At 40.8% G+C, this 12,830-nt stretch overlaps 1 protein-coding gene across 4 annotated transcripts in view; it reads left to right on the top strand.

Annotated features, from left to right (window-relative positions):
- The first annotated feature begins 665 nt into the window (after positions 1-665).
- Positions 666-12,830, top strand: part of SMC4 (structural maintenance of chromosomes 4) — a 37,874-nt gene continuing 25,709 nt past the window's right edge. Inside the window, exons 1-5 of one of the 4 annotated variants that reach the window (XM_074547514.1) lie at positions 666-1,188; positions 3,383-3,495; positions 4,486-4,661; positions 5,176-5,367; positions 7,028-7,204. In XM_074547514.1, coding sequence (XP_074403615.1) covers positions 3,411-3,495; positions 4,486-4,661; positions 5,176-5,367; positions 7,028-7,204 — 630 coding nt within the window. In that variant the 5' untranslated portion in view covers positions 666-1,188; positions 3,383-3,410. Of the gene's footprint in view, positions 1,189-2,408; positions 2,817-3,382; positions 3,496-4,482; positions 4,662-5,175; positions 5,368-7,027; positions 7,205-12,830 lie in introns of those variants that run through there. The other 3 variants (XM_074547512.1, XM_074547515.1, XM_074547513.1) reach the window with 3 other exon arrangements.

Raw genomic sequence — 12,830 nt, 5'->3', positions numbered from 1 at the left:
ACACCCGCTGTTCCCTGCGTTTGCAGCTTTCCAAGAAGCAATGATCCAACCCCTCCGGAGGGTCGGGGCTCCCCCGCCCTGCCCTCAGCTGTCCCCCGGAGCTCTCCCGCCCCTCCATCCGCCCGTCCCACGCCCGGCCGGGGGTCACGGCTCCCGACCCTGTCGCCCACCGCGGCGGTGACTCAGCCGAGGGGAGGGGGCCGGCGGCCGCCGCCTCCCCAGCGCGCCTTTACCTGCGCGGCCAGCGGGAGAGAGCGGCAGAGCGGCGGCCGGAGCCCGCTCCCGGCGGAGCCCGCTCCCAGGGGAGCCCGGGGCGATCCCGCCGCCAGCTCCCGGGATGATCCCGCTCCCGGCGGATCTCGCTCCCGGCCGATCCCGGGATGATCCCGTCTGCCGCTCCCGGCGGATCTCGATGCCGGGATGATCCCGCCTGCCGCTCCCGGCGGATCTCGATGCCGGGATGATCCCGCTCCCGGCAGATCTCGATCCCGGGATGATCCCGCCTCCCCGTCCCGCTGCCGTCGCCTCAGGAGCGGCGGCTCCCGCTCCCCCCACCGCCAAGCGCCGCCGTCGCTATGGCGACTTCTCGCGAGACCGCATCCTCTTCATCCTCCTCCTCCGCCACCTCACGGCTCCCCCCCGGCCCCCCCAAGGTGCCACGGCGCCGCCCGTTAATTAATTAAAGCCGCTTCAAAACCGCCGCGCTCTCACCATTTTTAAAAATTTTTTTCACTTGTAAAAATTTTTTAAAATATTTTTTTATTAATTTTAAACCACCGCGTGTCGTCCAGCAACCAAGCGCCGCCCACTGACCTACTTCTAAAATTAAAATTAACCCTTATCTCCGCCGGCACGGGCGCCAGGCTGTGTTACCTCGGCGCCCTCAGCCCCTAATGTCTCCCACCTCCCATATCTGCCCAGAAAAAGCCGCTCCCGGCGGATTTCTGGGCGCTTTCCCCTCCCTGCTGTAACGAACACAAGATGGCGGGCGGGGGCGGCGGTTCCGTTCAAACCCGCGGGCCCGGCCCCTCCCGTCCCAGCCTGCCCCGCGCTTTTCTAACGAATTTCGGTTCGAGTTCGCCGTTTCGGCGCCATTTTCGAGTGTGGAAGCGGCCGAGCTTCTACAGCAGCCGGAGCTGCCCGCACTGCCGCCGCCTCGCTGGGGCACGGAGCTGCCGGGACGAGCAGGTACGAGCTCGGCGGGAGGAAGCGATGGCGGTTCGCCTCAGGGCGGTGGGGTGGGGGGGCTTCGCGGCGGAGGAGGTGCCCTCAGGGGGCTGCCCCGGGCAGGGGGTGCTGAGGGAACGGTGCTGATGGTGGGAACAGAAATGCTGGGAGAATTGAGGGGAGACAAGGGATGCTGAGGTGGAGATTCGGACTTTTGAGGGGAAGGTGCTAAGGGGGCGATAAGTGGTGTTGTGGGGAAGGTGCTGAGGAGGAGACAGGAGGCGCTGAGGCAGAAGGCGGGAGGTGCTGAGGAGATGGCAGGAGGTGCTGAGGGGATGGCAGGAGGTGCTGGGGGATCGGCGGGTTCTGCCCCGCGCCTCATTTCCCCACTTCGCCCCGGCCCGCAGGGAGCAGAAGCGGCGGCAGCGCCTCTCTCTCCCCGGCCGGGCTGCTCCGCTGAGGGTTCCCCTGAGGGCTCGGGGCCTGGCGGCTCCGTCCCGGCTGCTGTCGGCTCAGGGCTTTGGGAAGCGGCTCCCCGAGGGGCTGTGCAGCCCAAGGGCTCCGCCGTGCCCTGAGGGAGCCCCGCGGACCGCGGAGGACGGGGAAGTTCAGGGACGCGTTTGGGTAGCGGAGAGACCCGACTTTAATCTGCTTACAGAGGGACCCTCCTATCCCTGGCTCTGCCTGTTGCTTTGATGCTTGAAGGGTGAGAGAAAAATCCTAAGAAAGCTCTTAACGATTCGTTTAAAAGAGCTGGACTCGATGATGATCCCTGTGGGTCCTTTCCAGCTCGGAATATTCTGGGATTCTGTGACTTGGAAAGAGCGTGACAAGGGTGCACTCTGGCTCCTTGTGCTTTGAAAAAGCCCCAGATTTGTCGCTGACAGGGCTTGTCGCTATCACATTTAATCGGCTGCTCATAAGGAAGCTTTTCTGGCCGTCCCCGTGAGGAAAGCGGCGCTTGGCAGCAGAGATGCTTTAACCGAACACCTTCGAGCTGGCTCGGGGGAGGGGCCGGGCACGAATTTGTTAAATTTGTTAGAGACGATGTGGCAGCCGATTTATCGCGATTTAAAAGCTGAGGTCAAGGAGTTCGGCTTGTTCATTCTGCTGAAGTGTCCGAGCGGGGGGGGGAAGGGTTGGGAAGGTAAATAGGTCTATATTGCACAATTCTGTTGGAGTGGAGCAGTTTGGGGAAAAAAAAAAAAATAAATGTGCTTTGAGAGGCTGTAATTGTCCGCGACAGCCATTGCGGAACAGTTCTGAACGGGGGCATGGAGGGAAATTGCCTGAAAATGAGTTCTGTCTCTCATTTCCCCCCTCCCCCATTGTCCCACACGAAGGACTCTCATGAGAGTGTGGGCTGGGGGTAGGTCTGAAAACGTCAAATGATTGGCACCAATTGTAAGATGACTTTCTAACCACGTCAGTTTTTTATCTTGTGAGAAGTAAACTTTCTCGTGTCTGTTTTGCTGCGAACTCACTTCGCCACTTGCTGCGATTTCAACTCTTTGGGGAGAATTTTGCTCCTTTTCTTCTCATCGGGTGCTTTCTGTTCACCCGTTCGGGGAGCTGTGCTGAGTGCCAGCTGATGGCTTTTGTAATGCTCGTCCTTGCTCAGATCGCTTTAACATCCCGCCTAGATGAAGGTATTTCGTTTTTGCTTTCTCTCTGAAATGCTGGATGCTGGCAGGAGGGGTTGTGTTGTGTTTTGCGAGCAGTGTGTGTCGATTTAAATAATTTTAAGAGTCCAATCTTCGCTATAATCACGCAGGGCTTTCGTTTCTCTATCTGTTTATCAACCTCTCTGTAGCCATACAAATATTTAGCGCGGATTATTGAAAGTAAAGCGAGTGTCAGGTCTGATATATAAGGAGTTCTTGCAGGACAGCAGGGACATGTGGCTCCTGGGCTTGTTATTCAATGTGTCTTTAACCCTTTTGCCCCCATCACAGGGTGGCTTTCAGGGAGCAGTCACTGCCCTGACATGTCCCCCCGAGCTGGCAGCAGGTTAAAACAGATCAGGCTCAGCCCCTCGTTTGGAGGTGATGTATCTTGAAATATATCATCATGAAGCTAACCTCGATATTTTGTTTCAAATTGGGATTTTTGTCTTCTAAATGCCTCCAGCCTTAAGTTTCTAAATGAGTGGAGCATCTGGGCAGAGGTGTAGGTGAATTCCTGGGCTGAGATCACGGGGTTCTCTTGTTTGTAGATAGAGCCCTGCAGTTTGATTGCTCGCAATGGAAGGGGAGCAGGAGCCCTCCGTGGCCATGGAAGTGGAGCCCGAAGGCACCAGGGAGCCCGATGGCAAAGAGCCTCCCCAAGGTAGGTCTGGCCTCCAAACCCTTCCACAAAGCAGCTCTGAAACCCCAGGCAATTTAAGATTGCTTTTAAAATGGTCAAACTCGTTCGCAAAGAGTTAAAGGGTTTGGCCCAGCACAAGTGCAAAAGCAATTTGTAGCCTTTTTCTCCTAATAAAGCCCATTTCGGAGCTCTGATCTGGAATATTGCACTGAAGGTTGTGGTACAACAGCAGGATTTTTCAAATTTATAGGCAGCCAATGGTATGGGATTTCTTGGAATGGAATAAATGTCAAGTTTATTTACTTAACTCTTAAAATGATTTGACTTTCTTTTTCATGAAGCAATGTATTTTCTTGAGTTGAGCTTTTGCAGAAAAAAAAAATCTGCAAAACCAGCAGCTGTGTAACTTTGTAGGGAGCCAGATGTGCAGTTGTTGAAGGCAGGTATTTGACAAATCCATGGAAATTGGTGGCAGAATCTGCTGCTGGTGCCTGGGGAAAAGCTGCTCTGCTGATATCCAGGGGGCCGGTTTGTTTTCGTAACAAACTTCCTGTCTTTGCAGAGCAGCCGTGCTGTCATTGCAGCTTTCAGAGCCTCTCAGAGAGCCCCGAATCCTGCACAGACACTCTGAAATGTGGCTTTGCACTTATTCATTTAAAAGGCTTTGCCTGCTTCACATTTGCAGATTTATTGTGATGGTTGGAGCCGCTGGAATTGCAGGGGGCCTGTTAAAGTGTGCTGGAATAAGAATTACATAATGAAAGAACAAACCCAGCGATGGGACATCTTAAGTAGCTCTTAAAAAACATTTTGTTTGTGGAAAGAAGAATTTTAATTCCACTCAGCTCATATTAATAACTACAGGCCAAAATGTAGCTTGGTTCAGACAGAAATGATGTTTGCTTTTTTCGGTTCAACATTGTAAAAAGGTGTCAAATCACTGAGAGCTTACAAATTTTTTTTGTTGTTTTTTTATTTTATCTTTCTGTTTGTTTGGATGGGTTTTAGCAGGCTCAGATGAGGTGGTGGATAATCGAAGTTTAGAAGAGATTTTGGGTAGCATCCCTCCTCCCCCACCTCCAGCAATGACCAGTGAACCTGGTGCTCCTCGCCTCATGATCACTCACATTGTAAACCACAACTTCAAATCCTATGCGGGGGAGAAAATTCTGGGACCTTTTCACAAGGTATCTTTCTCTTTTTTCCTTAAGTAGTTTGCAACTGAAGGTAAGACTTCACTGGGTGGTATTAATTCCTTCCTGCTTTTTCTTCATCTAAGCTGACCTCAAAATAACTGAAAAAATATTTAAGGCTTCGAAATATTTTGATAGTAACATTCTAAATTAAGTAGAGAAAACAGTGAAGTGCAACTTTGCAAGGCTGTGCAATTTTCATTTGTCAGCACAGCTTAGCACAGCTCTCTTTTCTCTTGATTTCGTTTGCTGCAGAACTTTGAGCAAGAGAATATTTTTTTTTTTGTGCCCACAAGAGACTTACGTGGCTGAGCATGAAACTTTGCTTGTGAAGGCTGCAAAGTGCAGGGCTTGGGTTGGGAAAGCTGAGCTGAGCTCTGGGGCTTTTATTCCCTTTTCCCTTGGCAGGCAGAGCTCAGCCCGGCCCGCACTGGGAGCAGTTGTGTTTTTTGTGTTTTTGGGTGGGCAGCGCTGCTTTCCCTCTCTGATCACCTTCCCCTCCCTGCAGCGTTTCTCGTGTATTGTCGGCCCCAACGGCAGCGGCAAATCCAACGTCATCGATTCCCTGCTCTTTGTGTTCGGTTACCGAGCCCAAAAAATCCGCTCCAAAAAGCTCTCGGTGCTGATCCACAACTCGGATGGGCACCAGGACATCCCCAGCTGCTCCGTGCAGGTTCACTTCCAAAAGATCATTGACAAGGTAGGTGTGAGCTCAGCTTTGTGCCCTTAAGGAGCTGCAAAACTTGGAATATTTGCTTATTTTCCTTGGAGCTGGGGGAAAACTTTCAGAGCATGATTAGTTTACCTTGGGGATATAAACCATCAGTGTTAATTAATTTTCAAAATCCTCTGTTGAGCAGTGCAGAACTTAAAATCTTTAAGGATTCTTAAAGATTCTTTCTTAAGGATTCTCTAATTTGCTGCAGGACTAATATGGGGTGGGTTTCTGTTTGAAAACAATTTAGCAATTTTTAATCATCATTTTAAGAAGAACTCGTTTTAAATTGTAATCTTGTTTACCTCAAGTAAATAAATTTATTTCTGTAATAAAAAGAATTCGTGGAAATGTATAAGTCTTTATTTGTACATATTAGGTATTCTTAAATCTACAACACAAATATATGCAGATAAATATAAGACATAAAACCTATTTATATTTGTACATATTAGGTATTCTTAAATCTACAACACAAATATATGCAGATAAATATAAGACATAAAACCTATTTATATTTGTACATATTAGGTATTCTTAAATCTACAACACAAATATATGCAGATAAATATAAGACATAAAACCTATTTATATTTGTACATATTAGGTATTCTTAAATCTACAACACAAATATATGCATTAAGAAATAAAACCTATTTAAGAAACTTTTCAAACCAATTAGAAATTATTTTAAGTTATCTAAATTTAGAAAAAATAAATAATGAATCTGAAACTTATTTACACTTCATGTACTGCAAACATGCCTGTAATTTTGTAACAGATCTTTCAGCAAAAATTCTGGAGCCCACATTTTACCACTACAATTTTTTGAAGCTGATATTTTGTTTGAACGAAATAGAAAGTGTTGGCAAATTAAACAAATATTTCTTTTGCTTGCTGCTTTGTGAATTGATAAAAACTTGAGCTTTTTTTTTGTTGATTTATTGCAATTGTTGTACAAAAAAAATTTCTCCTAATTTACATTTCTTTTTTGTGCTCACATTCAAACTTTTTAATTTAGGTTCAACCAAAAAAGGGGGAAGTGTACATTGAAATTCCAAAAATGGTGTAAATAAAGTGGAGCATTTACAGCCTTTTTTAGGAACTGTTTGAAAAAACACTTCTTTTTTTAATCTGGTTATTATAAACAGAAAAAGAAAAACAAATTCATCTATTTAAATTTTTTAAAAAAAAATTTTTTGACTTTGTGTGGCCATCCAGAAGCTGAATTTGATTTAAAACCAGAGAACAATTTGAGAGCCCTTGGGGGTTAATTTGGGTGAATTTGAACTTGTTGAAGGAGTTTTATTTTGCCTGGTGCTCTGGAGTCAATGGAAGCTCTTTGGGAGCTCTTCTGTCACTTCTGTCCCATCTTTGGGGTTTGGTTTTTGCTCTGGTGGAGGAGCTGGCAGTGCCCAGGGCATGGGCACCACACAAACACAATCCTGAGCCCTTCCTGTCCTTTCTCAAAGGAGCTTTTTGTTGCTTTTCTCTCTTTTCTTAAGATGCAATTTTAAGCCAGCTCCCACTTCTACAATTCAGATAAAAACATCTCATGATGAAACTTATCTGGTTAATTGTGAAATAGGAGGTAAATCCCCATCGACAGTCATTGTTTCTCTGGCTTTGTGTTTCCTCCAAGCAGGAAGGAGATGATTATGAAGTCATTCCTGACAGCAAATTCTGGGTCTCTAGAACTGCCTATAGAGACAATTCCTCCACCTACTGCATCAATGGCAAGAAAAAGACCTTCAGGGATGTTGGCCTGCTTCTCAGGAGCCACGGCATCGACCTGGACCACAACAGGTTCTTGATTTTACAGGTTGGTGTGTGAGTAACCCCCATTGCAATTCCATTTCCAGCTAAAACTCCAACCTGCAGGTTTGCAAAGCTGCCTTGAAGTGCTGTAGCAGCACATCATGGTTTGCATGCTCTGCTCAGGCTGCAGACCAGCATGTGCTGCTGCAGGAAGGGAAGGCTCAGAACTCTGGGATTTGTCCCTTTTTCCAGCAGGGAATTTGTGGCTTTGCCTGCAGGATCGTGCTGGTCCCGCCCTAGCAGCACGTAAATATTGGAGTGTCCCACAGCCAACCCCAATATTGCTGTGCTGCTTCAGCGGGGCACGGCCCCAGCACCACCTGGGCTGAGAAATCTGCATTGTTTAATTGTTCTGCTGCTCTCACAGACTGGGATTTACTGAGAACTGAGTGGGAAATGAATTGTGTCAAATAACTGCAAAAAACAGCCCTGAACTGTTTGTTTTTACACTTGTTCACCAGCTCCAGAAATAGTTTTAACCAGTATTTATAACCAATTACACTTCACAGCCCATACTGTAAAATTAATCACAATTTGTCAATATAATATCATTTACATTCATAACAATATAATATGATATATATTAATATATATATTCATTTATATTCATAACAATATAATATGATATATATTAATATATATATTCATTTATATTCATAATATAATATGATATATATAAATATACATTCATTTATATTCATAATAATATAATATGATATATATTAATATATATTCATTTATATTCATAACAATATAATATGATATATATTAATATATATATTCATTTATATTCATAATACTATACTATTATATATGAATATATATTCATTGATATTCATAATACTATACTATTCTATATATGAATATATATTCATTGATATTCATAATACTATACTATTATATATATGAATATATATTCATTGATATTCATAATACTATGCTATTATATATATGAATATATATTCATTGATATTCATAATACTATACTATTATATATGAATATATATTCATTGATATTCATAATACTATACTATTCTATATATGAATATATATTCATTGATATTCATAATACTATACTATTCTATATATGAATATATATTCATTGATATCCATAATAATATACTATTATATATATATGAATATATATTCATTCATATCCATAATAATATACTATTATATATATATGAATATATATTCATTTATATTCATAATAATATAATATTATATATATGTTAATACATATTCATTCATATCCATAATAATATATTATATATATTAATATATATTCATTTATATTCATAATAATATATTATATATATTAATATATATTCATATATATTCATAATATAATATTCTATATATTAATATATATTCATTTCTATTTTCTGTAGTGCTGACAGCAAATGTTCTGTCACACACCCAAAGCAGCCCTGATAATCCTGCATTAATATTTCCCCCAAAATCCAGAGTACAAATGAAATATTTTAATTACACCCTATTGATATAGTCAAAAATCAGAGATTTATAACTTATTTTAAATGATAAATACTTGGTTAAATTTAGCTTAATTAAATTATTTTTTTTTAGCAGCAAAACTAAAATTAAAAGCCAAATAAAGCTGTTTCATCAAGAATCTTCAGATTCTTGCTTGCATCTGTTTGCTGTTTTAAAGTCAGGCTGAAGGGAACAACTTTATTTTTTTTTTCCTAGTTTTTAAATAATGAGAATTTTACTATGTGCCAGCCAATTAAAATGTAAATTAAGCTACAAATATTTAAATATTCATTATATTAAATAACTATTTCTGTAATTACTAAGAAGTCCCAAGTCTAGAAATCTGTGATCAGTGGGAACTTCCCAAGGTCTGAAATGTTTAATAGAGTTTATTTTAGGCTGGGTTCTGTCAAAGGAGCTTCCAGTTCCCCTCTAAAAAACCAAAATATTTCAAGAACTTGTAGCTGGGTGGCTGTGCTTGCTTCACTTCCTCCAGGCTTTCTGTTGCACAGCTACACCCACAAAAAAAGGATATATCTCTGTTTTCAAGTCTCCAATTCATTATTTCCTCCAGCTCTTCATTCCTGGATTTTCTGCTTCAGGATGGGGTGAGAAAAACCTCCAGGAAAACAACTTGGAGTAAATAGAGTAAATACATATTTTTTATTTTTTACATATTTAAATAATGTAAAATACATTAAATATTTAAAAAAATCTCCAAACAATCTGTTGTAACTTCCCAGAGTGTGTTACAGCAGGAGGATAATGAGGTTTTGGAATATTTGCTCTCTCCATACATATTCCAAAATCCATGGGTGCAGAATTGCAATTCATGGGCAAAGCTTATGAGAGGAGATAAATAAATAAATCAATTGAAGATGCAGAAATTTAGGATTTATTTTTGCTGTTCTTTATTGTACTCCTGCTTAAAAATGAGAGCATTGTGGTCAAGTGGGGAAAAAACCCCCAAAGCCAAATGTGAGCACAAAAAAGAAAAAATTAAAAATTGAAATCAGTGGGAGCTGCAGACAGAGCAAAGGAGACACTTGTCTCATTTTGCTGCCTAAAGGCTTTTTGAGGAGAAAAATGCACTTTTGCTGCCTTGATAGCAAGGAATTGATGGCATAAAACAACCAGGAAATACAAATGTAGTGAAAAAAATCAAAATTCCACAATACCCAGGCTGTGCCAGGCAGGTGGGATGGAGCTTCAGGATGGGGTGAGAAAAACCTCCAGGAAAACAAATTGGAGTAAATACAGTAAATACAAATTTTTTATTGTTTAATAGTTGTTTTACAATCTACAAATTGGAGTAAATACAGTAAATATAAATTTTTTATTTTTTTAATAGTTGTTTTACAATCTGATTTTGCCAGAGAAGGGAGAAATGTGAAGTGCAGGATGAAATTTGGGCCTGAGACACCAAAGCTCAGTGAGAGAGCCCTGGGAGCAGGGCAGGGGAATATTTGGAACAGAATATTGACAACTTCATTTATTTCATATTTTTTTCCCCAAAATGGAGTTTGTTTTCTTCTCCCACAAATGATTTTAATGAGGGCAGCATCCCTTTTTTCATAGAAACTGGAATTTCAGGCTTTCCACCCTCCAAAGGGAAATAAAGCTCTGTGTGCAGCAATGGGTAAAGAACAAAGGAAATTCAGCATTTATTTCTCTTGGAAATGACTGGAAATTCACCTTTATAACAAATATTGCTGAGGTTTTCATGGGATTTTTCCTTTGAGCAAATCCTGTGGCACTTGGAGATGCTGAGGAGTTTTCACCACACCATAAAATTACAAAATAATGTATATAATACTCAATTTAGAAAGCAAATATTACATATTGATAAGTTAAATACTTAGGTATTATTATTGTTAAATGTAAATTTCCAGGACAATTGGAATTCTGCTGGAACAGGTGTTGTTTCCATCAGAAAATGATGGAAATTGGGGTGTAATTTGAATTAAGATGAGTTGTTACATTTGAAATAAACAAATAGCAGATTTTAGCTCTGGCTGCTCTAATCCTCCACCAAAGTGCAGTCAAGGTGGTTTTATTCAATTTTAATTACCTGTGCATTTATAGCACTATTTCATCCCAAATATCCCTAAATCTTGTGATAGCTGATAAATTCAATTATGTCCTAATCACTGCATGCAGATATTCATTCCATTTCATTTATGCCACACCATAAAATTGCAAAATAATGGATGTAATACTCAATTTAGAAAGCAAATATTCCATATTGATAACTTAAATACTAAGGTATTATTATTGTTAAATGTAAATTTCCAGGACAATTGGAATTCTGCTGGACCAGGTGTTGTTTCCATCAGAAAATGATGGAAATTGGGGTGTAATTTGAATTAAGATGAGTTGTTACATTTGAAATAAATAAATAGCAGATTTTAGCTCTGGCTGCTCTAATCCTCCACAAAAGTGCAAGTCAAGGTGGTTTTTACACTGCTTCTATTCAATTTTAATTACCTGTGCATTAATAGCACTATTTCATCCCAAATATCCCTAAATCTTGTGATAGCTGATAAATCCAATTATGTCCTAATCACTGCATGCAGATATTCATTCCATTTCATTTATGCCACACCATAAAATTGCAAAATAATGGATGTAATACTCAATTTAGAAAGCAAATATTACATATTGATAAGTTAAATTATTATTATTACTGTTAAATGTAAATTTCCAGGACAATTGGAATTCTGCTGGAACAGGTGTTGTTTCCATCAGAAAATGATGGAAATTGGGGTGTAATTTGAATTAAGGTGAGTTGTTACATTTGAAACAAACAAATAGCAGATTTTAGCTCTGGCTGTAAGTGCAAGTCAAGGTGGTTTTATTCAATTTTAATTACCTGTGCATTTATAGCACTATTTCATCCCAAATATCCCTAAATCTTGTGATAGCTGATAAATCCAATTATGTCCTAATCACTGCATGCAGATATTCATTCCATTTCATTTATGCCACACCATAAAATTACAAAATAATGGATGTAATACTCAATTTAGAAAGCAAACATTACATATTGATAAGTTAAATTATTATTATTGTTAAATATTAATTTCCAGGACAATTGGAATTCTGCTGGAACAGGTGTTGTTTCCATCAGAAAATGATGGAAATTGGGGTGTAATTTGAATTAAGGTGAGTTGTTACATTTGAAATAAATAAATGGCAGATTTTAGCTCTGGCTGCTCTAATCCTCCACAAAAGTGCAGTCAAGGTGGTTTTATTCAATTTTAATTACCTGTGCATTTATAGCACTATTTCATCCCAAATATCCCTAAATCTTGTGATAGCTGATAAATTCAATTATGTCCTAATCACTGCATGCAGATATTCATTCCATTTCATTTATGCCACACCATAAAATTACAAAATAATGTATATAATACTCAATTTAGAAAGCAAATATTGCATATTGATAAGTTAAATTATTATTATTGTTAAATGTAAATTTCCAGGACAATTGGAATTCTGCTGGCACAGGTGTTGTGCTTGGATCACAGTAAAGTTTGCTGAGACTCAAAGATTTTTGGTCTCAATAACAAAACTTCCTTTTATAGGGGTTCAAAAAGCTTTAAAAGCTTTGCTGTTATTAAAATATGCTGCTGTTAGAGTGAAATTACTGAAATATTGTTCTGAATTTCAAAAAATTGTCTTGAAAATACTAAATATTCCTAAAAATACCAAGTATCATAGTCATAGTTGTCATACATTAAATTTTCTGGTGGTTTCATGGGATTTTGAAACAAATTTATGGATTTTGCCCTGCACCCAACCAGGGGAGGTTTTCCTGATCCACAGTGTTGCATTTTCCAGGAAATGCATTCTCTAAAGCCATTTCTTCTGGGCACAAATGGGATTTTCACTCTCTTTTCTCCATCTCTGATTATTGGTGGAAATTTTCCTTAAAAAAACGAAAACAACAAAACCCAAAGCAGCACAAGGGCACCACAGAATCCCCTAAACCCACCCAGGTGCCCTGAGCTCCTGCCTGGGCACGGGGCATTCCCAGCTGTGCCAGGCTCCTGCCCGGGCACAGGGCATTCCCAGTCCATGGACTCCAAGCTGTGCCAGGGCTCTGCCTGGGCACGGGGCATTCCAAGCTGTGC

Source organism: Zonotrichia albicollis, chromosome 9 (assembly GCF_047830755.1).
Source record: "Zonotrichia albicollis isolate bZonAlb1 chromosome 9, bZonAlb1.hap1, whole genome shotgun sequence".
Lineage (NCBI taxonomy): Eukaryota > Metazoa > Chordata > Aves > Passeriformes > Passerellidae > Zonotrichia > Zonotrichia albicollis.
The sequence above is the reverse complement of the archived record's forward strand: the minus strand, read 5'-3'. Positions and strand labels throughout refer to the sequence as shown.